Source organism: Staurois parvus, unplaced genomic scaffold (genome assembly GCF_062004578.1).
Source record: "Staurois parvus isolate SC_StPar_1 unplaced genomic scaffold, SC_StPar_1.0 ptg000960l, whole genome shotgun sequence".
NCBI lineage: Eukaryota > Metazoa > Chordata > Amphibia > Anura > Ranidae > Staurois > Staurois parvus.
The window spans coordinates 991,158-1,016,657 of NW_028318756.1; the positions used below are offsets into that span (position 1 = coordinate 991,158).

Here is a 25,500-nt window from a genome sequence, read left to right on the forward strand (position 1 = left end):
TGAATTACCACTGTGCAAACACACCATGTCTTCACTAAGACAGCCAGGACTGTACCACTGCCAAGGATGAACACGGCTTATAGTCCTAGAGTGCTTCCTTCCCAGAAGGAATTGTCACCTGTAATTCAGAACCTTGGACCCCTATTGTCACTGGATCATCTTTATTGAAGTCTACCAAAGCTCTCTCGTGTGTGGCCAAGGTATCCCCCATGTCCACAGGGACCTCAGTCTCCCCTTTGGACTTTCTGGCTGTTTTTGCTCAGATATCGGTGCACTCTACCCTCAAAGGCTCTAAATGGTCCCCTGCAGATTATGTCTGTGATTGGCCTTAAACTTCTATTCATGTTGGCCATGTTGACCTTGTCACTGTATCTGAGAATTCCAACAGTCTACCTCTGGTTGGGGTCATTGCAGTCTCCTGAAGTGGACACAGATTTAACGTGGTTGTTTCAAACCTTATAGATGTACTACCCGTCATCTGGAGAATCAGCCTTTTGTTCCAGGCCTTGGGGTTTTTAAAGGTCACTGTTGGGCAAGGTTGCTCATTTCCTTTAGGGCAGGGGTGTCAAACTGGCGGCCCTCCAGCTGTTGCAAAACTGCAAGTCCCATCATGCCTCTGCCTTTGGGAGTCATGCTTGTAACTGTCAATCTTGCAATGTCTCATGAGACTTGAAGTTTGGCAACAGTTGGAGGGTCATCAGTTTGACACCTGTGCTTTAGGGTTCTAATTCCTCCCATTATAAGTCAGGATCATTCTCCCTCCCTCATCTTTCAGGGTGTGTAGGGTGCCAAGGGATTACGCTCATAAGTTAGACTCCCTTTTTCAATTGTAACTCAGTCCTTGTCATCAATCCCTCATGCCTGGGTGCCTGAACTTGGGGCAAAACATGAAAAATGGTCTCTCTAGACTAAGTACTTCTAGATATTACCTGTCTCCCTTTTTGTATGAAAGGGGTATTTCTTCCCTTCACCATGAAAGTCTTGGGGCTCCAATCTGTTTCCTGAGAACAGTTCCCGTCTCATCAAGCATCCCCTCCATGACTTGGTACTCTGACCTGAGCTCCACTGGAAATCCCTCACATGTTGAAGAGTCTTCCGCTATGGAAAGGTCTGGGAGTTTTCCCTGTGGCAGGCCTAGTGGCCTAGTCCCTATGCTGTACTGCACTGAGAGTGTTACGTTTCACTATGCTGTCCTCTTCGGAGATAAGAATTTGCCATCTGGTTCTCTTCTGATTCAGTACCTGAAAGCTGTTGATTTCCCACCTGGCAGGAGGATTTAATTGCTGGATGGCCCTGTGCTCTCCACATTGTCAGCAAGAAGATCATGCTTGGGTCCTGCTGCTAATTCACCCAGCAGGTAGGGAGTCTGCCTGGAGACCTTTGTGGGACCTGGTCACTGGAGGGTAAGTTCTCATTTGATGACCGATGTGCAGTTCCTCCAGACTCCTTCCCTTGCTCCTGTTCCTAATCAGGTAGACAATCTAGGATCCCTTCCCCCCATTCCCCTCTCCTCAGCTGAGGATGCTTTGTTGGACCATGTTCTGTGATTAGATGTAGGCAGTTTTGCTTAGAGGCACCGATGGGTGTTTAGGCACATGGGTCCCTGTGCATCCTTATGACCTGCTGGTGTTTTGTGCACCATATGGGTTGTGCCATATTTCTTCTCTCTGCTTACCCCTGTGGAGGTGTCTTGGCACTTTTTCCTCTTCTAGTCAAACCCTTAGCTACTCTTAGGGTTCTTTCCTACCAGCCTTCAAGAGCTGCCTGGCTGTCTGATATGAAGGATGGGACATTCTGTGTAGTCTGACTCTCTCTCTTTTATATGAAGGACGGGACATTCTGGGTAGTCTGTCTCACTCTGACAGGAAGGATGGGAGATTCTGTGTAGTCTGTCTTGGTCTCTGATATGAAGGATGGGACATTCTGGGTAGTCTGTCTCGGTCTCTGATATGAAGAATGGGACATTCTGGGTAGTCTGTCTCTCTCTGATATGAAGGACGGGACATTCTGGGTAGTCTGTCTCTCTCTGATAGGAAGGACGGGACGTTCTGGGTAGTCTGTCTCTCTCTGATATGAAGGACGGGACATTCTGGGTAGTCTGTCTCTCTCTGATAGGAAGGACGGGACGTTCTGGGTAGTCTGTCTCTCTCTGATAGGAAGGATGGGAGCAGGAGCGGACTGACAACTCATGGGGCCTCCGGGCAATAGGGGATCATGGGGCCCCTGTGCCCTTGCCCAAACTAAAAAAAGCCTATGAAAAAGGTACCAGGGGCATCTCATGGGGCCCCCTACTGATCCTGGGCCCTCGGGCAGTGCCTGAGTTTCCAAATGGTCAGTCCGCCCCTGGATGGGAGATTCTGGGTAGTCTGTCTTGATCTCTGATATGAAGGACGGGACATTCTGGGTAGTCTGTCTCTCTCTGATATGAAGGATGGGACATTCTGGGTAGTCTGTCTCTCTCTGATATGAAGGATGGGACATTCTGGGTAGTCTCTCTCTCTCTCTCTCTCTCGCTCTCTCTCTCTCCCATATGAAGGATGGGACATTCTGGGGCTGCAGTTCCTCTGAACTCCACAAGATGGTGATCTCATTTCTACTACCCAGACAGGACTTCTCTATGGAATACAGACAGGAAGTGATGTCGGGTACTGATAGGAAGTGATGTCAGGAACAGACAGGAAGTGATCTGGAATAAAGAGAAGAAGTTCTGTGCAGTCTGAAGGAGATCGGAGAGGTTGCTTGACATGGCAGTAGAGGAGGTAATTATTATTATACAGGATTTATGGTGCTAACAGTTTGCTCAGCGCTTTACAATATAACGGGAGACAATACAGCAACAATACAGATCAATACAAGAGAGTTAGGAGGGCCTGATCCTGGGAGCTTACAATCTAGGAGGGAGGGGCTAGTAGTACAAAATGTAACTGTGGGGGATGGACTGGTAGGAGGAGTAGAAGATTCCATTATTAGCTGAGGGCAGGATAGGCTTCCCTGAAGAGATAGGTTTTCAGAGATCGCCTAAAAGTGAGCAGAGTAGGTGATAGTCTGATAGATTGGGGTAGAGAGTTCCAGAGGATGGGGGAAGCTCTGGACAAGTCCTGGAGATGAGTATGGGAGGAGGAGACAAGGGAGCTAGAGAGTAGGAGATCTTGCGAGGAGCTGAGAGGATGGTTTGGGTGATATTTAGAGATGAGATCGGTGATGTAATTTGGGGCGGAGTTATAAATGGCTTTATATGTTATTGTTAATGTTTTGAATTCTATCCATTGGGCAATGGGAAGCCAGTGGAGGGATTGGCAGAGAGGGGTGGAGGCCAGTGGAGGGATTGGCAGAGAGGGGTGGAGGACACTGAGTGGAGGTCAGCGGAGGGATTGGCTGAGAGGGGTGGCAGATATGGAGCAGTTAGTAAGGTGGATGAGTCTGCAGCAGCATTCATAATAGACTGAAGAGGGGATAGCCTGTGATGAGTTGGCCAATGAGGAGGGAGTTACAATAGTCAAGGTGAGAGATAACCAGGGAGTGAATAAGTTGCTTAGTAGTTTCTGAGGTTAAGAACCACCATATCTTGGAGATGTTGTGGAGGTTGGAGGTGTTGCGGAGGTGAAGTCTACAAGATTTGGACAGTGATTGGATTTGGGACTGAAAGGACAGATGGGAGTCTAGGATTACACCTCGTACCCTGGCATGAGGGGAGGGACTGATGATTGTGTTATTGATATTGATGGAGAAGTCGGGGGGGGGGGGTCACGGGCTGGAGGGAATACTAAGAGCTCAGTTTTGGAAAGATTGAGTTTGAGGAAGTGGAGTGATATCCATGATGATATGTCACTTAGTAGGTTAGTAATGCGAGAGGAGACTGAAGGTGTGAGGTGAGGAGGAGACTGAAGGGGTGAGGTGAGGAGGAGACTGAAGGGGTGAGGTGAGGAGGAGACTGAAGGGGTGAGGTGAGGGGTAGAAAGATAGATTTGTGTGTCATCAGTATAGAGATGGTACTTAAAGCCATGGGAGTTTATCAAGTGACCAAGGGAGGAGGTGTAGATGGAGAAGAGAAGGGGTCCAAGGACAGAACCTTGAGGGACCCCTACAGAGAGAGGGAGTGAAGCGGAAGAGGCAGAGTTACTGGTAACACTGAAGGAGCGCTGCGATAGGTAGGAGGAGAACCAGGAGAGAGCAGAGTCTCGGAGGCCAAGAGAGTGTAGTTTTTTGAGGAGGAGAGGATGGTCAACCGTATCAAAAGCCGCAGAGAGGTTAAGTAGTAAGAGTAGTGGCCATTGGCTGGGATGAGTACGGAGTAGTGGCCATTGGCTGGGATGAGTACGGAGTAGTGGCCATTGGCTGGGATGAGAACGGAGTAGTGGCCATTGGCTGGGATGAGTACGGAGTAGTGGCCATTGGCTGGGATGAGTACGGAGTAGTGGCCATTGGCTGGGATGAGTACGGAGTAGTGGCCATTGGCTGGGATGAGTACGGAGTAGTGGCCATTGGCTGGGATGAGTACGGAGTAGTGGCCATTGGCTGGGATGAGTACGGAGTAGTGGCCATTGGCTGGGATGAGTACGGAGTAGTGGCCATTGGTTGGGATGAGTACGGAGTAGTGGCCATTGTTTGGGATGAGTACGAAGTAGTGGCCATTGTTTGGGATGAGTACGGAGTAGTGGCCATTGTTTGGGATGAGTAGTGGCCATTGTTTGGGATGAGTAGTGGCCATTGTTTGGGATGAGTACGGAGTAGTGGCCGTTGTTTGGGATGAGTACGGAGTAGTGGCCGTTGTTTGGGATGAGTACGGAGTAGTGGCCGTTGTTTGGGATGAGTACGGAGTAGTGGCCGTTGTTTGGGATGAGTACGGAGTAGTGGCCGTTGTTTGGGATGAGTACGGAGTAGTGGCCATTGGTTTTAGCAGTTAGTAGATCATTAGTGAGGTTTAGTAGGGCAGTTTCAGTGGAGTGTAGTGAGCGAAAGCCAGACTGTAAAGGGTGAAGAAGGTTGTTGTCAGTGAGGTGGGAGCTCAGGTGATTGTAGACTAAGCATTCTAGGAGTTTAGAGGTAAATGGCAGCAGGGAGATGGGTCTTAAGTTGTTCAGGTTGGTGGGGTCCAGGGAGGGCTTGTTAAGTATGGGAGTGATGTGTGCATGCTTTAGAGGGGAGGGGAAGGCACCAGTAGAGAGGGAAAGATTGAAAATGTGAGTGAGGGAGCATAGGATGAAAGAAGAGGGTGAGCACAGTAGTTGTGAGGGGACAGGATCCAGGGGGCAGGTGGTGAGACAGACTTCTGAGAAAACCTTAGTGACCTCTTCAGTAGTAGCGAGGTCAAAAGAGGAAAGTGTTGAGGGAGGTTTAGTATAAGGTATGCTAAGTGGGATGGATGTCTGTGCAGTGGTGATGTCCCTACAAATTGCATCAATCTTATTTTTGAAATTATTTGCAATCTCGTGAGCAGTGAGTGAGGTACTGGGTGGAGGTGGAGAAAGTAGAGAGTTAAAAGTAGAGAAGAGACGACGAGGACTGGATGACAAGGTATTGATGAGAGTGACAGTCGTCTTGTTTGGCAGCATGGAGGGAGGAATTGTATGTGAAGAAAGCAGATTTATATCAGGTGAATGCTTGCTGGGATTTGGTTTTATGTCACAATCGCTCCAACGCACGACTATGTCGTTTAAGATGTCTGGTGTTGTCATTCTGCCACAGATGTAACAGTCGGGGCCTGATGCTTCGTGTTGTTAGAGGAACAAGTGAGTCCAGTGTGGGTGACAGTGAACTGTTGTAGACAGCAGTGGCCAGGTCAGGGCAGGACAGGGGAGAGATTCTGTCATAGAGTTGGTCAGTTGCAGAGTGGAAAGGAGCCGGGTTCAAGTTGTGAAGGTTTCTGCGGGTAATTGTTTGCTGCTTGGAGGGATAGGTGTTTGAAGATGAGGAGACTGTGAAGGTGATGAGATTGTGATCAGAGAGAGGAAAGGGGGTGTTTGTGAGGTTGTAGGGAGTGCAAAGATGGGAGAAAACAAGGTCTAATGTATTCCCATCAGAGTGAGTGGAGGACGGTATACATTGTACTAATGCAAAAGATGAGGTTATGTTGAAGAGTTGGGATGTAGCCGGGTTGTTCACATTAACAGGGATGGTAAAATCTCAGAGAATGATAGCGGGTATTTCAGAGGAGAGAAAGTAGGGTAGCCAGGCGGAGAAATCATCAAGAAAGCGGGACACGGGTCCAGGAGGCCAATAGATCACTGCAATCCTCAGAGAAATGGGAGAAAACAGCCGGATGCAGTGAGTCTCGAAAGAAGAGAAGGATAGAGAGGGAGGGTTAGGGAGGACTTGAAAGGTGCTCAGTGGGGATAGAAGTAAACCAACCCCACCACCTTTCTGACCACTGGGTCTGGGTGAGTGGGTCCAGAGGAGGCCTCCATAGGGAAGTGCTGCGGTGGAAGTGTTTTGCCTCAAAACAAAGTGTTTTTAACACTACTACAATCGCTCACTAATACACGGATTAGGTTTAATAAATATTAAAGCAAAACATGATTTATTGAATAAGTTCTGTTAGTATAATAACATAAGAATTGTCAGAATAGCAAATCATATTTAGATCATATTATAGCAAGAATAAAGCATCAATACATCACCGGATATTGTAGCATCACCCACTGCCCAGTGACTGGGGGACTCCAACAGTCAGCATGGGGAATCCGGGAAATCACCGCAAGGCACGTCTGCCGCATCTTCAATGAGTCCCAAATTCCCCTAGAATCCCCCGTCTTTTATATACATAGTTTGGAATGTCTTTATCTACTGCCATGCGCAGTATCTGCTGGTTATATAACGTCATGTATGATTCTGCAGAGTAGTTAGAGTCAACGCGTGATCGGCTGTGCCATCACGCGTAGTTACCTATTTTGATGGAATGCACATCTGGTGAATATCAGCCACATCTCTGGTTTCAACTGGTTTTAACTGGTTTAATGTACACTTCCAACATGTTATTTTGAACTCCAGTTACCCATCTAATGGTTATAATCGTTAGCATTATGACAGTTGAGTGTCAATCACTTCTCATCCATACACCCTATACACTCATGTCACATATGTATCACAGGAAGCAGAATCTGCTGCTTGGATCCAGGTTTCTGTAATTGCTAGTAGGTGAAGGGAGCGGGAGACAAAAAGGTCATAGACAGAGGTGAGCTTATTACAGACAGAGCGGGCATTCCAGAGCACACATGAAAAAGGGAGGGTGGTTTTTGGGAGCACGGGGACTGATATTAAATTGAGGGGATTGCGGCTATTCCTGGAGGAAAGCGGGTGCCTGGTGTGGGGGTGAAATACTGGAGGACCAGGGTTTGGGGAGATATTCCCAGAGGTTAGGAGAAGGAGGGTGCCTGGTGTGGGGGTGAGATACTGGAGGACCAGGGTTTGGGGAGATATCCCCAGATGTTAGGAGAAGGAGGGTGCAGAAAGTAAGATGGGAGCGGGATGTACACGAGCGCACATGTCTTCCAGTCCTGGTGTTTGGGTCAGCAGGGGAGTGAAGTATCAGCAGGAGGTGATGAGAGCAGTAGTAGGGAGATGGTAGCAGTGAGGGGGAGATGTACAAGTCCTGGGGTAGAGCAGAGGGGTAAAGAAGTGAGATTTTGAGAACGCAGGAAAGTAATATGAAAGGAGGAGTAGAGGGGACATATTAAAGGTACACGGAGTGGGACTCAGACTTGTAGGAGATGTTTCCCGGGGTGTTTGCTTGCAGTCTGTCCAGCATGCAGGAGAGTTTCTTGTATCTTCCTGCTGCTTGAGTTCTGCTTTAGTTCAACTGCTTCTTAGCACTCCATCAACGCAGCACTCACTCAAAAGCAGCACCCCATCAGTGACTGTGCCCCCCCCCATCAGTGATCTCCCCCCATAAGCTGTTCTAAATTTCTAGGGAGATGGCCAAATGAGCACTCATCTCCGCCCCAATTAGGAACTGATAAGGATCACATGAATGGGGGGGATGATTCTCAAGCACAGACCAGGCAGAGACTACAATCATAAAATGGTAATAAGATGTTATGTTCTATTTACACCCAGTAACCCCCCGTCATGTCCGTCCTCTTCCTCCATAGTCATGTCCGTCCTCTTTGTCAAGGTCCTACCTTTCCTCAGGGCTTGTGCTTCTCCATGTGCTGGCATCCATCTTAGGTGTCTGCAAAGCATTGTGGGATCCTTTATGCTTTCAGCCCTCTGCGGCTCCTCCTCCAGGAGGTGGCGGCTTATCACATATAAGTCTGCTGTTTGTAGCTGTCCATTGCATTTGTGTCCTGTCTTTTGCATAGCAGCAAGCTCGTTTTGTTTCTCATTGCTCTCCTGGATAACAACTCGGCTTTGGCAAGACTCCTTCCTGGCTTCTGATCCCGGCTCTGGCGACCATCCTTCCTGGCTTCTGACCCCGGCTCTGGCGACCATCCTTCCTGGCTTCTGACCCCGGCTCTGGCGACCATCCTTCCTGGCTTCTGACCCCGGCTCTGGCGACCATTCTTCCTGGCTTCTGACCCCGGCTCTGGCGACCATCCTTCCTGGCTTCTGACCCCGGCTCTGGCGACCATCCTTCCTGGCTTCTGACCCCGGCTCTGGCGACCATCCTTCCTGGCTTCTGACCCCGGCTCTGGCGACCATCCTTCCTGGCTTCTGACCCCGGCTCTGGCGACCATCCTTCCTGGCTTCTGACCCTGGCTCTGGCGACCATCCTTCCTGGCTTCTGACCCCGGCTCTGGCGACCATTCTTCCTGGCTTCTGACCCCGGCTCTGGCGACCATCCTTCCTGGCTTCTGACCCCGGCTCTGGCGACCATTCTTCCTGGCTTCTGACCCCGGCTCTGGCGACCATCCTTCCTGGCTACTGTCCTATCAAGTCATCCGCTGTTGCTGTTGGACTTGCATAGACTCTGTCTTGTTTTTGTATAATAAACCTACCTTTAATTGCACCTCCTTGTGTGCCTGGCTCCTCGCTCCCTGACATTCTTCCTCCATAGTCATGTCTGTCCTCTTCCTCTATAGTCATTGTGACGTCTTTTATCTCCAGCAGATGATGATACACACATGTTGATGATACATATCAATATTTAGAAGGACACAAGGATCTCTACAAGGACATCATGATGGACAATCAGCCGCCCCTCACATCACCGGGTAAGAGGAGACTTTATTGTAAAGGAGAGAGCAGTACGGAGGATCCACCTAGATCCCCCATCATCTGATAAACACATAGAAACAATGGATTCAGTCAGTGTGTGTGTTTCCTACAGATGGATCCAGTCATGGGAACCCACCAGAGAGATGTCCCCGTCCTCTGTATTCCCGGGATTCCACACAGGAAGGTCACACCATCCCTCACCATCATCAGGTAGATGAGGAACAATCACTGATAGTATCATTAGGATCTGTACATTATCTGCATTGTTACCATTGATGTCATTTTTATTATATATTCAGAGTGGAAACCTGAGAGATCCTAAAGTTGAGGTTAAAGAAGAGATAAAAGAGGAGGATGAGGAGTATGGAGTGATGGAGGAGTTTCCAGAAGGACACAAGGATATGATGGAGCCACCTAATACCAGGAACCCACCAGAGAGATGTCCCCGTCCTCTGTATTCCCGGGATTCCACACAGGAAGGTCACACCATCCCTCACCATCATCAGGTAGATGATGACAATTATTGGTAGTTGTGATTTATACACAGCATGTTTGTTACAATTAATGTTTTATTATATCTTTCAGAGTGGAATCCTCGGGGATGATAATATTGTTGTTACAGAAGAGTATAAAGAGGAGGATGAGGAGTATGGAGTGATGGAGGAGTTTTCAGAAGGACACAAGGATATGATGGAGCCACCTAATACCAGGAACCCACCAGAGAGATGTCCCCGTCCTCTTTATTCCCGGGATTCCACACAGGAAGGTCACACCATCCCTCACCATTACAAGGTTGGTGGGATGGAGCATCTACAACATGGACTCATGGAGACAATGTGTGGAGTTTTTTTTTATGTAACCTTATATCTTACAGATGATATTTTCTCTCATTTCCTTGATTTAGAGTGGAGATCCAATCGATATAGAATTTGAGGTGAAAGCAGAAGAAGAAGAGGCGTATGTGAGGGATGATCAGCAGTCTATGGAGGAGGATGGAATAACGGGGACATTTATAGAGGAGGACACTCCTACAGAGATCAGCACAGGTGGGTCATGAACACTAAATCCATTCCTCCACCCATACTGCTCACTGATTGGTCCAGAGTAGGGCGGGGACTGGGTGATATCAGCCTGTAATCCCCTGGTCACTTTCCTGAGCTGTGTTCCCCGTCCTGTATTCCTGGATTTCTCTCGGATAATCTTCCTTCTCTGTACTGCAGACACAATTTATGTATCTAGACTGGATTTATGGAGGTTCTGGGGTTCAGCTGGCAGCAAAATGTTCATTTTTAAGCATTGCATAATGTAGGCACCCAGGACATGTGACTGGGGTCTCCTGCCTTGTGCCTGACTCCTCCAGGGGACCTTCTCTGTTATCTGCTGGCTGTGCCGGGTGGAGGGATATGTCTGTAGTGTCTCAGACCCAAGTCACTGAGTGCAGTCTCAGGAGATGGGAGGCAGCGGTGTGGGACCTACATAGTTAGTCTGGCTGAAAAAAGACAGTCCATCTAGTTGTACCATTAAAAATTATAATCCTACACCCACAGCTGATCCACCAGAAGGCAAAGACCCAGCAAAGCGCGATCCAATCTGCTCCTGCAGGGGAAAAAATCCTTCCTGACCCCCTGAGAGGCAATCGGATATTCCCTGGATCAACTTTCCCTATAAATGTTATATCCAGTTATATTCTGTGTATCCAAGAAAGAATCCAGGACTTTCCTACAGCAACCCCCCCTTATGTATTATACATGGAGATCATATCCCCCCTTATGTATTATACATGGAGATCATATCCCCCCTTATGTATTATACATGGAGATCATATCCCCCCTTATGTATTATACATGGAGCTCATATCCCCCTTATGTATTATACATGGAGATCATATCCCCCCTTATGTATTATACATGGAGATCATATACCCCCTTATGTATTATACATGGAGATCATATCCCCCTTATGTATTATACATGGAGATCATATCCCCCCCTTATGTATTATACATGGAGATCATATCCCCCCTTATGTATTATACATGGAGATCATATCCCCCTTATGTATTATACATGGAGGTCATACCCCCCCTTATGTATTATACATGGAGGTCATACCCCCCCTTATGTATTATACATGGAGGTCATACCCCCCCTTATGTATTATACATGGAGATCATATCCCCCCCTTATGTATTATACATGGAGATCATATCCCCCCCTTATGTATTATACATGGAGATCATATCCCCCCTTATGTATTATACATGGAGATCATATCCCCCCTTATGTATTATACATGGAGATCATATCCCCCCTTATGTATTATACATGGAGATCATATCCCCCCTTATGTATTATACATGGAGATCATATCCCCCCTTATGTATTATACATGGAGATCATATCCCCCCTTATGTATTATACATGGAGATCATATCCCCCCCTTATGTATTATACATGGAGATCATATCCCCCCTTATGTATTATACATGGAGATCATATCCCCCCTTATGTATTATACATGGAGATCATATCCCCCTTATGTATTATACATGGAGATCATATCCCCCCTTATGTATTATACATGGTGATCATATCCCCCCCTATGTATTATACATGGAGATCATATCCCCCCCTTTAATCTCCTCTTCTCAGTAGAGAATACATTTAGTTCCTCTAATCTTTCATCATAGCTGATCTCCTCCATGCCTCGTATCAGTTTGGTTGTCCTTCTCTGTACTTTCTCCAGTTCCCCAATGTTCTTTTTGTGAATTGGAGCCCAAAACTGAACTGCATATTCCAGATGAGGTATTACTAATGATTTGTACCGGGGGGGAGGGGAGGGGGGGTGATATCTCTCTCTCTGGAGTCTATACTTCTCCTAATACAAGAGAGGATTTTGCTCAGTTTTGAAACCGCAGCTTGCATTGCATGTGATCTGCCAGAACCCCCAGATCCTTCTCCACCATTGACCCCCCCAGTTGTACCCCCCTAGTATGTATGATGCATATTCTTAGCCCCCAAGTGCAGAACCTTACATTTATCACCATTAGCCCTCATTGGCCCCATAGCCCCCCAATTACACAGAGCATTGAGGTCGGCTTGTAAGTTGGAGACATCCTGTAAGGACGTTATTCCCCGGCACAGCTTGGTGTCATCTGCAAAGACTGGAATGGGGTTTATAATCTCACACCCCATATTGTTTATATATATATTAATAAGTAAGGGTCCCAACACTGAACCTTGGGGTACCCCACTAATAACACTGAACCTTGGGGTACTCCACTAATAACACTGAACCCTTGGGGTACCCCACTAATAACACTGAACCTTGGGGTACCCCACTAATAGCACTGAACCTTGGGGTACCCCACTAATGACACTGAGCCTTGGGGTACCCCACTAATAACACTGAACCTTGGGGTACCCCACTAATAACATTGAACCTTGGGGTACACCACTAATAGCACTGAACCTTGGGGTACCCCACTAATAACACTGAACCTTGGGGTACCCCACTAATAGCACTGAACCTTGGGGTACCCCACTAATGACACTGAGCCCTTGGGGTACCCCACTAATAACACTGAGCCCTTGGGGTACCCCACTAATAACACTGAGCCCTTGGGGTACCCCACTAATAGCACTGAACCTTGGGGTACCCCACTAATAACACTGAACCTTGGGGTACCCCACTAATAACACTGAACCCTGGGGTACCCCACTAATAACACTGAACCTTGAGGTACCCCACTAATAACACTGAACCCTTGGGGTACCCCACTAATAACACTGAACCTTGGGGTACCCCACTAATAACACTGAGCCTTGGTCTACCCCATTAATGACACTGAGCCTTGGTCTACCTCACTAATGACACTGGGCCTTGGGGTACCCCACTAACCCCTTCCATACCGGGCACTTTTACCCCCTTCCTGTCCAGGCCAATTTTTAGGTTTCAGCGCTCTCACACTTTGAATGAAATTGCGCGATCATACAACACTGTACCCAAATTAAAATTTTGGGGGATATCTGTGACGTCCTGACATTTGGGAGATATCTGTACTGTTCTGACATTTGGGGGGATATCTGTGCCGTCCTGACATTTGGGGGGATATCTGTGCCGTCCTGACATTTGGGGGGATATCTGTACCGTCCTGACATTTGGGGGATATCTGTACTGTCCTGACATTTGGGGGATATCTGTACCGTTCTGACATTTGGGGGATATCTGTACCGTCCTGACATTTGGGGGATATCTGTACCGTCCTGACATTTGGGGGATATCTGTACCGTTCTGACATTTGGGGGATATCTGTACCGTCCTGACATTTGGGGGATATCTGTCCTGTGCTGACATTTGGGGGATATCTGTACCGTCCTGACATTTGGGGGATATCTGTACTGTCCTGACATTCTTGGACCTCAATAAATTAGATTGGCTGTCAGTACTTCAGGATTGATCAATATTCAGATCTATACCATAGTTTGTGAACTCTATAACTTTCCTACAAACTAAATAATACATCCTAATTTGGGTTATTTTCACCAAAGACATGGAGCAGAATACATCTCGGCCTAAATTTATGAAGAACAATTATTTATTTGCAAACTTTTATAACAGAAACAGAAAAACGTGTTTTATTTTCAAAATGTTTGTTCTTCTTTTGGGAAGAAAATGAAGCCATCCATTGTATACAACTGTCATGTGACCTGCAGTGATTGGTCACAGCAGGTCACATGGTACCTACAACGGGGCCGTTACACAGATCTGTCATTGGCCGTGTCCGAGGTACATGGCCGGTGACAGATCCTGCCGCTGCATGGCTCTGCGGTCATGCAAACTGCGCATGTCTGGAAGGATGCCATTTGGCTTCCACGCGGAGGGATGAGGTGCTCGCTCGGCCACCATCTGGCCATAGGCCGAGCGGGAACCAGCTAATCACACTGAACCTTGGGGTACCCCACTAATAACACAGAACCTTGGGGTACCCCACTAATAACACTGAACCTTTGGTTACCCCACTAATAACACTGAACCCTGGGGTACCCCACTAATAACACTGAGCCTTGGGGTACACCACTAATAACACTGAACCCTGGGGTACCCCACTAACACTGAACCTTGGGGTACCCCACTAATAACACTGAACCCTGGGGTACCCCACTAATAACACTGAACCTTGGGGTACCCCACTAATAACACTGAAGCTTGCGTTACTCCACTAATAACACTGAAGCTTGGGGTACCCCACTAATCACACTGAGCCTTGGGGTACCCCACTAATCACACTGAGCCTTAGGTTACCCCACTAATGACATTGAACGTTGGTGAACCCCACTAATTACACTGAACCTTGGGGTACCCCGCTAACTGAACCTTTGGGTACAACGCTAATCACACTGAACCTTGGGGTACCTCAATAATACTGAACATTGGGGTTCCCCACTAATAACACTGAACCTTGGGGTACCCCACTAACCCCTTCCATACTGGGCACTTTTACCCCCTTCCTGCCCAGGCCAATTTTTAGGTTTCAGCGCTCTCACACTTTGACATACAACATTGTTCCCAAACTAAAATTTGGGAGATATCTGTACCGTCCTGACATTTGGGGGATATCTGTACCGTCCTGACATTTGGGGGATATCTGTACTGTTCTGACATTTGGGGGATATCTGTACTGTCCTGACATTTGGGGGATATCTGTACTGTCCTGACATTTGGGGGGATATCTGTACTGTCCTGACATTTGGGAGATATCTGTACCGTCCTGACATTTGGGGGATATCTGTACTGTTCTGACATTTGGGGGATATCTGTACTGTTCTGACATTCTTGGTCCTTAATAAAATAGATTGGCTGTCAGTACTTCAGGATTGATCAATAATCAGATCTATCCCATAGTTTGTGAGCTCTATAACTTTCCTACAGACTAAATCATAAATCCTAATTTGGGTTATTTTCACCAAAGACATGGAGCAGAATACATCTCGGCCTAAATTTATGAAGAACAATTATTTATTTGAAAACTTTTATAACAGAAACAAAGAAAAACGTGTTTTAATTTCAAAATGTTTGTTCTTCTTTTGGGAAGAAAATGAAGCCATCCATTGTATACAACTGTCATGTGACCTGCAGTGATTGGTCACAGCAGGTCACATGGTTCTTACAACGGATGGTACTTACATGGTACTTACACAGATCTGTCACCGGCTGTGTCCGAGGTGCACGGCCAGTGACAGATCATGCCGCTGTGCTGTGAGATGGGGAAACTGCTTTCATTGTTTGAACACTGATTGAGGTGAATTAAAAATGTTCTGACTGACATTCTGCAGTTGAGCCACAAGATGTCACTGTTTATTGTAGCAGCCTCAGACTGCATAGAGACTTCTATGTTCATGAAGGGGTGGGGTTTTGGACTTGGAGAGTGAGCAGGGGAAGGAGAGGAGAGCAGCCATGCTTGAGAGAGAGAAGATGGCTGAGTGACTTTGAGAATCCATTGCCATCCAGCTGTGATGATGGCCCTCTGTAATCAGAAATTCACTTGAGTGAAGCTGATGGTGTTGAAGACGCTAGCCCTGTTCAAAGAAAGAAAGATTTGCTGCCAGGAAGCTGATGAGGACAGAGGAGCAAAGCAACATGTACTGCTGATGACATTGCATGCCTGTTGAAGAGACGTTTGTTCTGTTCAGAGTCACCAGCGGATGCAAAGCAGACCCGGGTCGGTAAGATTGTGCACGCATCTCATTTCAGTGTTGGCGCCTATAGGACTGAGACAAGCCTATAGTAAGTTAGGGTCTCTGTTTGTGTCAGGCCACAAGTGTTGTTATTGATCATTGGAAGGACTCCACAACTTAAAGTGACATTTTAGATTGGAGAGCTGATAAAATCCTACAAACTCAAGCCAGACTGGCGTTTTGCTCAGAAGGAATACTCATGGACGTGCTACAGGACCAGTTATGGGAGGGGGAATACTGTAGATTTGTGTAAGATTGTAAGCTGTTGTGCTGCACCGCAGGCTAGCCCATACCGTACCCCCATACACTGATTCCTGCTCTGTAGGGTAATAACAGGTAAGGTGTGGCAGCTTAGTTGTGCCCCCAGTAGGTAAATTACTACACTTTCTACCTTCATCCATCAGGAGGCGCCGTGCTGTGCAGCACAAGGGTCTCAGCCTCTGGGCTGGGTGTATGTAAATTTATGGTATGTTCCCAGCATTTGTGGTTGTGTTTATTTGCCACATCTAAGTAAAATTCTGTTGTGGCAAAAGCTGGTGTTGGGGTTGCTTTCCTCGTTCGTGACTTCACTGTAACCTGGGGAGCCCACCCCGGTACATGGCTTACAGCGCGGCTCTGCGGGCATGCAAACTGCGCATGTCTGGAAGGATGCCATATGGCTTCCACCCAGAGGAATGAGGTGCTCGCCCAGCCACCATCTGGCCATAGGCCGGGCGGGTACCGGCTAATCACACGGAACCTTGGGGTACACCACTGATGACACTGAACCTTGGAGTACCCCATTAATATCACTGAACCTTGGGGTACCCCACTAATTACACTGAACCGTGGGGTACACCACTAATAACACTGAACCTTGGGGTACACCAATGATGCTGAACCTCGGGGTACACCACTGATGACACTGAACCTTGGGGTACCCCACTAATACCACTGAACCTTGGGGTATACCACTGATGACACTGAACCTGAGGGTACCCCACTGACAACCCCAGACCCTTCAGAGTATGAATCATTAACCACTACTCTCTGAATACAATCTTTTAGCCAGTTTTCTATCCATTTACATTCGGATTTTCCAGCCTGTAGACTTTACCTTACACATTAGCCGTGTGTGGGGAACTGTGTCCAAGTATACCACGTCCACCGCCACCCCTCTGTCCAAGTATACCACGTCCACCGCCCCCCTCTGTCCAAGTATACCACGTCCACCGCCACCCCTCTGTCCAAGTATACCACGTCCACCGCCCCCCTCTGTCCAAGTATACCACGTCCACCGCCACCCCTCTGTCCAAGTATACCACGTCCACCGCCCCCCTCTGTCCAAGTATACCACGTCCACTGCCACCCCCTGTCCAAGTATACCACATCCACCGCCCCCCCCTGTCCTAGTATACCACGTCCACCGCCACCCCTCTATCCAAGTATACCACATCCACCGCCACCCCTCTGTCCATGTATACCACGTCCACCGCCACCCCTCTGTCCATGTATACCACATCCACCGCCACCTCTCTGTCCATGTATACCACGTCTACCGCCACCCCTCTGTCCAAGTATACCACATCCACCATCACCCCTCTGTCCCAAGTATTCCACAGCCATCCCTCTGTCCAAGTATACCACGTCCACTCCTCTGTCCATGTATTATTATTATTATTATACAGTATTTATATAGCGTCAACAGTTCGCTCAGCGCTGTACATTACAATGGGAGACAATACATGCGACAATACAATGAGATACACGAGGGGTTCGAGGGCTCTGCTCCTTGGAGCTTACAATCTAGGAGGAAGGGGATAGTGGTACAGGAGGAAGTGGCTATGGGTATTGGAGTGGTAGGAAGAGAGGAGGAGATCAGCAATTAGGTGAGGGCAGGGTAGGCTTCCCTGAAGAGGTGGGTTTTCAGGATGCGCCTAGAGGAGAGTAGGTGATAGGCTTATGGGTTGGGGCAGGGAGTTTCAGAGGATGGGTGATGCCCTGGAGAAGTCCTGGAGGTGGGCATGGGAGGAGGAGACCAGGGAAATAGAGAGAAGGAGGTCTTGTGAGAAGCGGAGAGTTCGTTTTGGGTGGTACTTGGATATTAGGTCAGTGATGTAGTTCGGGGCAGTATGATGGACAGCTTTGTACGTCAGTGTTAGGATTTTGAATTTGATCCGTTGGGCAATCGGAAGCCAGTGGAGGGATTGGCAGAGGGGGATGGCGGATACGGAGCGGTTGGTAAGGTGAATGAGTCTGGCTGCCGTATTCAGGATTGATTGAAGTGGGGATAGCCTGTGGTGAGGCAGGCCAGTGAGGAGGGAGTTACAGTAGTCAAGTCGTGATATGATGAGGGAGTGGATGAGCTGTTTAGTGGTTTCTGGGGTTAGGAACGTGCGGATTTTGGTGATGTTGCGGAGGTGGAGTCTGCATGAGTTTGTTAGTGATTGGACTTGGGGCTGGAAGGATAGCTTGGAGTCCAGAATAAAACCAAGTACTCTGGCCTGCGGGGCGGGTTTGATGGTGGCATTGTTGGACGTGATGGAGAAGTCAGTGGGGGGGGGGGGGTGTGGGCTGGGGGGAAGACTGTTTTGGAAAGGTTCAGTTTAAGGAAGTGGAGTGACATCCAGTCTGATATGTCTTTCAGTAGGTGGGTGATTTGGGCGGAGACTGAAGGGGTGAGGCAACAGGTAAAGAGAGAGATTTGCGTATCGTGGGCGTAGAGGTGGTAGTTGAATCCATGGGAGTGTATGAGTTGGCCAAGGAAGGAGGTGTAGATGGAGAAGAGAAGGGGTCCAAGGACAGAGCCTTGAGACCCCAACAGAGAGGGGGAGTGAGGGGGAGGTGGTAGCATTATAGGTAACGCTGAAGGAGCGCTGTGATAGGTAGGATGAGAGCCAGGAGAGAGCGGAGTCTCTGATGCCAAGGGAGTGTAATTTATTAAGGAGGAGGGGGTGGTCGACTGTGTCAAAAGCTGCAGAGAGGTCAAGGAGTAGGAGCACTGAATAGTGGCCATTAGCTTTGGCGGTTAGCAGGTCGTTGGAGAGTTTAAGTAAGGCAGTTTCAGTGGAGTGTAGGGGACGGAAGCTGGACTGTAGGGGATCGAGGAGGTTGTTATCATTGGGGTGAGAGCTTAGGCGATTGTAGACTAAGCGCTCAAGGAGTTTGGATGTAAATGGCAGCAGGGAGATGGGTCTAAGGTTGTCCAGGGAGGGCTTTTTGAGTATGGGAGTGATGTGTGCATGTTTCAGAGGGGAGGGGAATGCACCAGTAGAGAGGGAAAGATTAAAGATGTTGGTGAGGGAGCGTAGGATAGAGGAGGAGGGAGGTCGTAGGAGTTGTGTGGGGGCTGGTGGTGAGGCAGGCCTCATCCTCCGCCACCCCTCTGCCCAAGTATACCACATCCACCGCCACCCCTCTGCCCAAGTATACCACGTCCACCGCCACCCCTCCGCCCAAGGATTTGCTCACCTCCAATCTAATGTGTTTCATGATGGTTTAATCCCAGATCACCTCTACATGTTGTCTACAGTAAACATTTAAGCTTCCACTGATTACAGAATACTAATACTGTGAGTCCTGACCCCTGCACTATATACTCTGTTGTACATTATGTACTCCTGACCCCTGCACTATATACTCTGTTGTACATTATGTACTCCTGACCCCTGCACTATATACTCTATGTTGTACATTACATACTCCTGACCCCTGCACTATATACTCTATGTTGTACATTACATACTCCTGACCCTTGCACTATATACTTTGTTGTACATTACATACTCCTGACCCCTGCACTATATACTCTGTTGTACATTACATCCTCCTGACCCTTGCACTTTATATTTTATATTGTACGTTACATTATCCTGACCCCTGCACTATATACTCTATGTTGTACATTACATACTCCTGACCCCTGCACTATATACTCTATGTTGTACATTATATACTCCTGACCCCTGCACTCTATACTCTGTTGTACATTACATACTCCTGACCCCTGCACTATATACTCTATGTTGTACATTACATACTCTTGACTTCTGCTCTCTCCCCTCCCCCCACTGCTATATATACACATAATATGGATTCTCTTTTGTTACACCCATTTCCCCCCAGCTGGACATTTTATATCGGATGATGTGATTGGAGCACAGACTTTTACATGGTGATAATAATATAACATCCTCCAACTTTGGACCCTTAAACAGAAAGTGATAATGAGGGAGGAGTCAATACCCCAATGATGGTGGTCTTCAGGATCAGTCCAGTCTTCATCTTGGTTGTTCTCCCCCATCCTCACTCTCTGACCTCTGGTGGGGCTCAGCCCCGCTGTTCTTCATGACTAAATCATGGACTAAATAAGGAAGTGCAGTACTTCTTGTGTTGGGAAGATGGCGATGAGTGATAGAGGGGGTGGGGACCCTCGTCCTATAATCCCCTCATCACTGTCCCTCCTATAAAAGACAGTTCTGGTTGTTTCCTCACTCTCTGACTAAGGTCCATGAATAAAGAAATGACCTGGTAGGAGAACAGAGGAGCCATTTCCTAGTTCCCTTGAGGGTGGAATTGTAAGCTCCTCAGAGACCAAGCTGCCTAATGTGGGCGGAGTCCTGGTTTGGGGGAACCAATCAGCTCCTGTCTAGTAATCCTCTTTGTCTTTGTATTTTAGTCCATGGCCGGGAGATGAGGAAAACCTCCGAGGATTGTCTCACTTTGTCTCCAGACTGGAAAGTAGAAGATGAGGACATCACACAGTATAGTCCAGGAGAAAACCCGGCTCCCTCCAATGTCCATCCGGCACCACCCAGTGTAGATGGACCATCGGATTCCTCGTATCCTGAGGAACCTCAGACTGTGCAGGACCGGGCCGGCCTTCCAACAGGGAAGAGGTTCTCCTGTCCTGAGTGCGGGAAGGGTTTTTCATTGAAGTCCAGTCTTTACAGACATCATAGATCTCACACAGGGGAGAAGGCATATTCCTGTCCTGAGTGCGGGAAATGTTTTTCAAGGAAGTCTGATCTTTACAGACATCAAAGATCTCACACAGGGGAAAAGCCGTATTCCTGTCCTGAGTGTGGGAAATGTTTTTCACATAATTCCAGTCTTCAAACACATCAGAGATCTCACACGGGGGAGAAGCCGTACTCCTGTCCTGAGTGTGGGAAATGTTTTTCAGAGATGTCCAATCTTCATAAACATCAGAGATCTCATACGGGGGAGAAGCCGTATTCCTGTCCAGAGTGCGGGCAATGTTTTTCACAGAAGTCCCATCTTTACACACATCAAAGATCTCACACAGGTGAGAAGCCGTATTCCTGTTCTGAGTGTGGGAAAAGTTTTTCAGAGAAGACCAGTCTTTACACACATCAAAGATCCCACACAGGTGAGAAGCCGTATTCCTGTCCTGAGTGTGGAAAATGTTTTTCAGATAAGTCCAGTCTTCACAGACATAAGAGATGTCACACGAGGGAAAAGCCATTTTCCTGTCCTGAGTGTGGGAAATGTTTTTCACAGAAGTGCCATCTTTACACACATCAAAGATCTCACAAGGGAGAGAAGCCGTATTCTTGTCCTGAGTGTGGGAAATGTTTTTCAGTGAAGTCCAGTCTTTACACACATCAGAAATCTCACACGGGGGATAAGCCATATTCCTGTCCTGAGTGCGGGAAATGTTTTTCAGTGAAGTCCCATCTTTACACACATCAAAGATCTCACATGGGGGAGAAGCCACTTTTCTGTCCTGAGTGTGGAAAGTGTTTTTCAGATAAGTCCAATCTTTACAGACATCAGAGATCTCACACAGGGGAGAAGCCGTATTCTTGTCTTGAGTGCGGGAAATGTTTTTCAGTGAAGTCCAATCTTTACACACATCAGAGATCTCACACAGGAGAGAAGCCATATTCTTGTCCTGAGTGTGGGAAATGTTTTTCACAGAAGTCCCATGTTTACATACATCAAAGATCTCATACGGGGGAGAAGCTACTTTCCTGTCCTGAGTGAGGGAAATGTTCCTCACTGAAGTCCTGTCTTCCTGTACATCAGGGATTATAACAGGGTAGACAGATCAGACAGGGGTCAGTACTTATTGGGGGGTGGAATGGGAAAAGATGGAAGAGGGCTATGGCAGATGATAAGAAGGTTCCCATGTTACAAATAACCAGTGGAATTGGTACCATTTGTATGAAAATAAAAAATACACAAAATCCGTGTAAACAAGGTGTCAGTGAATGAACGAGGTGTCAGTGAATGAACAAGGTGTCGGTGAATGAACAAGGTGTCAGTGAATGAACAAGGTGTCGGTGAATGAACAAGGTGTCGGTGAATGAAAGTGTTTGCTCACCAATGCCAGAAGTCTGCCCAGCACAATAGGTGAGTTGGAAGGTTTGGTGCATGAAGAGAACTAGGATTGAATTGGTATTGCTGAATCTTGGCTTCATTCCTCACATGACTGGGCCATTCATATTCCTGGCTAGGTTCTCTTTCGGAGAGACGGGGGAAATAGGAAAGGTGGTGGTGTCTGTCTCTATGTGAGAAGTGATCTCAGAGCGAGTGTGAAAGAGGACCTAGTTGATGGAGAGTGTAATGAGGCTGAAGTATTATGGGTGGAACCAGGGGTGGACTGACAACTCCTGGTGCCCCCGGGCAATAGGGGATCATGGGGCCACTTTGTCCTTGCCCAAACTCAAAATAGCTAATGAAAAAGGTACCAGGGGCATCTCGTGGGTCCCCCTACTTACCCCGGGCCCTCGGGCAGTACACGAGTTTCCAAATAGTCAGTCTGTCCCTGGGTGGAACTGCACATGGGGGGCGTACTACAAAGGTCATCATTGTATTTTGTTATAGGCCTCCCAGTGTTAATGAAGAGGTGGAGACTCCGCTCCTCCCACAGATGGAAAGGACTGCAAGGGCTGGGACAGTGATAATAATGGGGGATGGGAACTACCTGGAAATTGACTGGAGTAATGGTTCTGCAGGAACAGTTAAAAGACAGGAATGTGTAAACCTACTACAGGACAATTCTATGGTCCAGTTCATAGAAGCCCCAACTAGGAATGATGCTCTGCTGGACCTGGTCATCTCCAAACATGCAGAGATTATTACGAATGTCCATAGAAAAGAACATCTGGGTAGCAGTGACCATAACATGATTTCATTTATTGTTAGCTGTAAACAGCGAGCACATACGGGAAAAAAAAATGCTGAACTTTAAGAGAGCTAATTTTTAAAGGCTGAGATCTGCTCTCCAAGACTTAGACTGGGAGGGAATATTGGCATCGATGAACACAACACAGAAATGGGAGTTCTTCAAAAAGACTGTATGTGACCACACTGCAAAATATATTTCCATGGGCAACAAGTATAAAAGGCTACAAATCCAACCTATGTGGCTTACAGCCAAAGTTACAAAAGCGATAGATAATAAGAAAAGAGCTTTTATTAAATATAACAATGAAGGAACGCGATCATCGTTTACACATTACAAAGAATATTATTTACATGTTTCCCTCTGTACAGGGCACATCCTCTGCCATTGAAGTGTTACATTTGTTGGAATGGGATTGTGGATCCATCAATATCAGTGAGTTCCGGGGTCAAGAATGGCTACATTTGATGTCTTCTTATCAGGCGGACTTTTCCCAGAAGGAACAAACTGAAACAGCAATTTTTTCGCTGTTTTTGAGGTTGGGAAAGATCTTGGAAAAGAAATCTGCACTTTTTTTGGCATAATGAAACATTCGATAAGTATGCCCGAGAAAAGATCAACCCACTTGGGTGGAGGATCCAGATCTTTCCCAACATTGAAAAAATAAGTAAGGAATTCAAGAGGGAACGGGAGGAAAGCCTACAATCATGCTCACAGCAAATGATGTCCATATTGGCCCCGGAATATAATAAACAGATGTTATCATTGGAGAAGGATATTGGAGATGCAGAGAGATTGTTATCTGCATTCACAACACATTCATTGTATTCTGATTTGGAGAGGAAACTTAGGGAAGGCCTAGCAGATTTGTACAAAATCATCAACAAAAAAAGAATACATTTTGGGGAGATAAAACAGTGTTTTTGGAAGGAAAAGCATAAAGGTGGACGATCCCTCAGTACATGAACCTCCAGAGGAGGCGCTATCACCACACTACACAGGACACCTTAGAACAGTGGTCGGCAAGCCGCGGCTCGCGAGCCACATGCGGCTCTTTACACACTTTAATGCGGCTCTTCTGTGTGCCGGGCGCCCGCTCCCCTCCCTCCTTTCGGGCGGCCGCCCCAAAAGTCAGGACTCTGCAGCTAGCCTTTGTCAGTGCGCGCCCTGTGTGCAGCCCCGGCGGCCGGCTCTACACAGCTCCAGTCGGGTCATGTGGTATGGGGGGGCGTGACTTTCTGTGTAGCGCGGCGGCGGCGAGGCAGCATCCTCTCTCTGTCTGCCGCCCTCAGAAGAAGACTGTGCCTTCCAAATCGGCAGCGTGTCATCCAGTAGGTGTAGCAATGGCCTGGCCTGCCTGCCTCTGGGGACTCAATTTCTGTGACAGAAGAAGGAAGGGTTGGGGGGGAATGGAGGGGGGGAGGGGATGAATATGAACTATATGCCTCTGGAACTTGGAAATGAGAGATGTGGGCAGGGCCAGGGAGAGACAAATGAAAGGGGTGACTGATGGCCATCATGGAGGGGGGATGATTATGAATTATGTACTCATATGAGAGATGTGAACTCTGAACAGGGCAAAAAGAAAGGGGTGACTGATGCCCATCATGGGAGGGGGGGGTGATTATGAATTAAGTGTTCCTAACTATGGAAATGAGAGATGTGAACAGGGCAGGGTAAAAAGAAAGGCGTGATGGCCATCATGAGGGGGGGGGGAATGTGACATGAGGGGGGAGAAATGTGACACGAGGGGCAGAAATGTGACACGAGGGGCAGAAATGTGACGCGAGGGGGTGAAATGTGACACAAGGGGAGAAGTGTGACATGGAGGGGCAGAAATGTGACACGAGGGGAGAAATGTGACATGGAGGGGCAGAAATGTGACACGAGGGGCAGAAATGTGACACGAGGGGCAGAAATGTGACGCGAGGGGGTGAAATGTGACACGAGGGGAGAAGTGTGACATGGAGGGGCAGAAATGTGACACGAAGGGAGAAGTGTGACATGGAGGGGCAGAAATGTGACACGAAGGGAGAAGTGTGACATGGAGGTGCAGAAATGTGACATGAGGGGAGAAATGTGACATTGTGGGATTGACATAAAAAGGGTTGATGTGAAAAGGGGGGTGTGGACATAAAATTGCGGAATATCGTAATCTAGGAGCCAACAAAATAAGTTTGTGGCCAGGTTCTGAGGTCAATATATAACAGTACCAGTGAGGACTATTTGAGTGTGTTTTCACATACTTTTATATGTACTTTTTTAGTTGTATCTTGATTTTTATTTCATTTTATGTTGTCATTTTTTACTTTTATTCAACTTGACTGCAGAGCCAGTGCAATGTGTGCATGCCTGTTTTATTACTTTTACTTCTTGCCTACTGTTTGGGTGTATCCATCAAGGTGGAGAACCCTGCTTAAAATATCCATGATGAGCCCCACTCATTTTATAATACTATTTACACACACATAAGATGCC

The 25,500-nt window shown here is 47.5% G+C and overlaps 2 protein-coding genes across 2 annotated transcripts in view; both read left to right on the forward strand.

The window, feature by feature from the left end:
• LOC149441682 (uncharacterized) overlaps nucleotides 1-22,094 on the forward strand; it is a 37,007-nt gene extending 14,913 nt beyond the window's left edge. The window contains exon 3 of the mRNA XM_089657066.1: nucleotides 20,868-22,094. Within this exon, the coding sequence (XP_089513192.1) occupies nucleotides 20,868-21,878 (1,011 nt within the window). The 3' untranslated portion in view covers nucleotides 21,879-22,094. The remainder of the gene's footprint in view (nucleotides 1-20,867) is intronic.
• Nucleotides 9,718-10,931, forward strand: LOC149441683 (uncharacterized). Its single transcript, XM_089657050.1, has 2 exons — nucleotides 9,718-9,945; nucleotides 10,058-10,931. The coding sequence occupies exons 1-2, from the start codon at nucleotides 9,718-9,720 to the stop codon at nucleotides 10,208-10,210; spliced, it is 381 nt and encodes a 126-aa protein (XP_089513176.1). The 3' UTR covers nucleotides 10,211-10,931.
• Nucleotides 22,095-25,500: the final 3,406 nt, after the last annotated feature.

Excerpts from the sequence above, each read along its gene's own strand:
- LOC149441683 (XM_089657050.1), top strand. The coding sequence starts at position 9,718 with ATGTTTTATTATATCTTTCAGAGTGGAATCCTCGGGGATGATAATATT. Across the intron at positions 9,946-10,057 it reads CCATCCCTCACCATTACAAG|AGTGGAGATCCAATCGATAT; the intron begins GTTGGTGGGATG and ends TCCTTGATTTAG.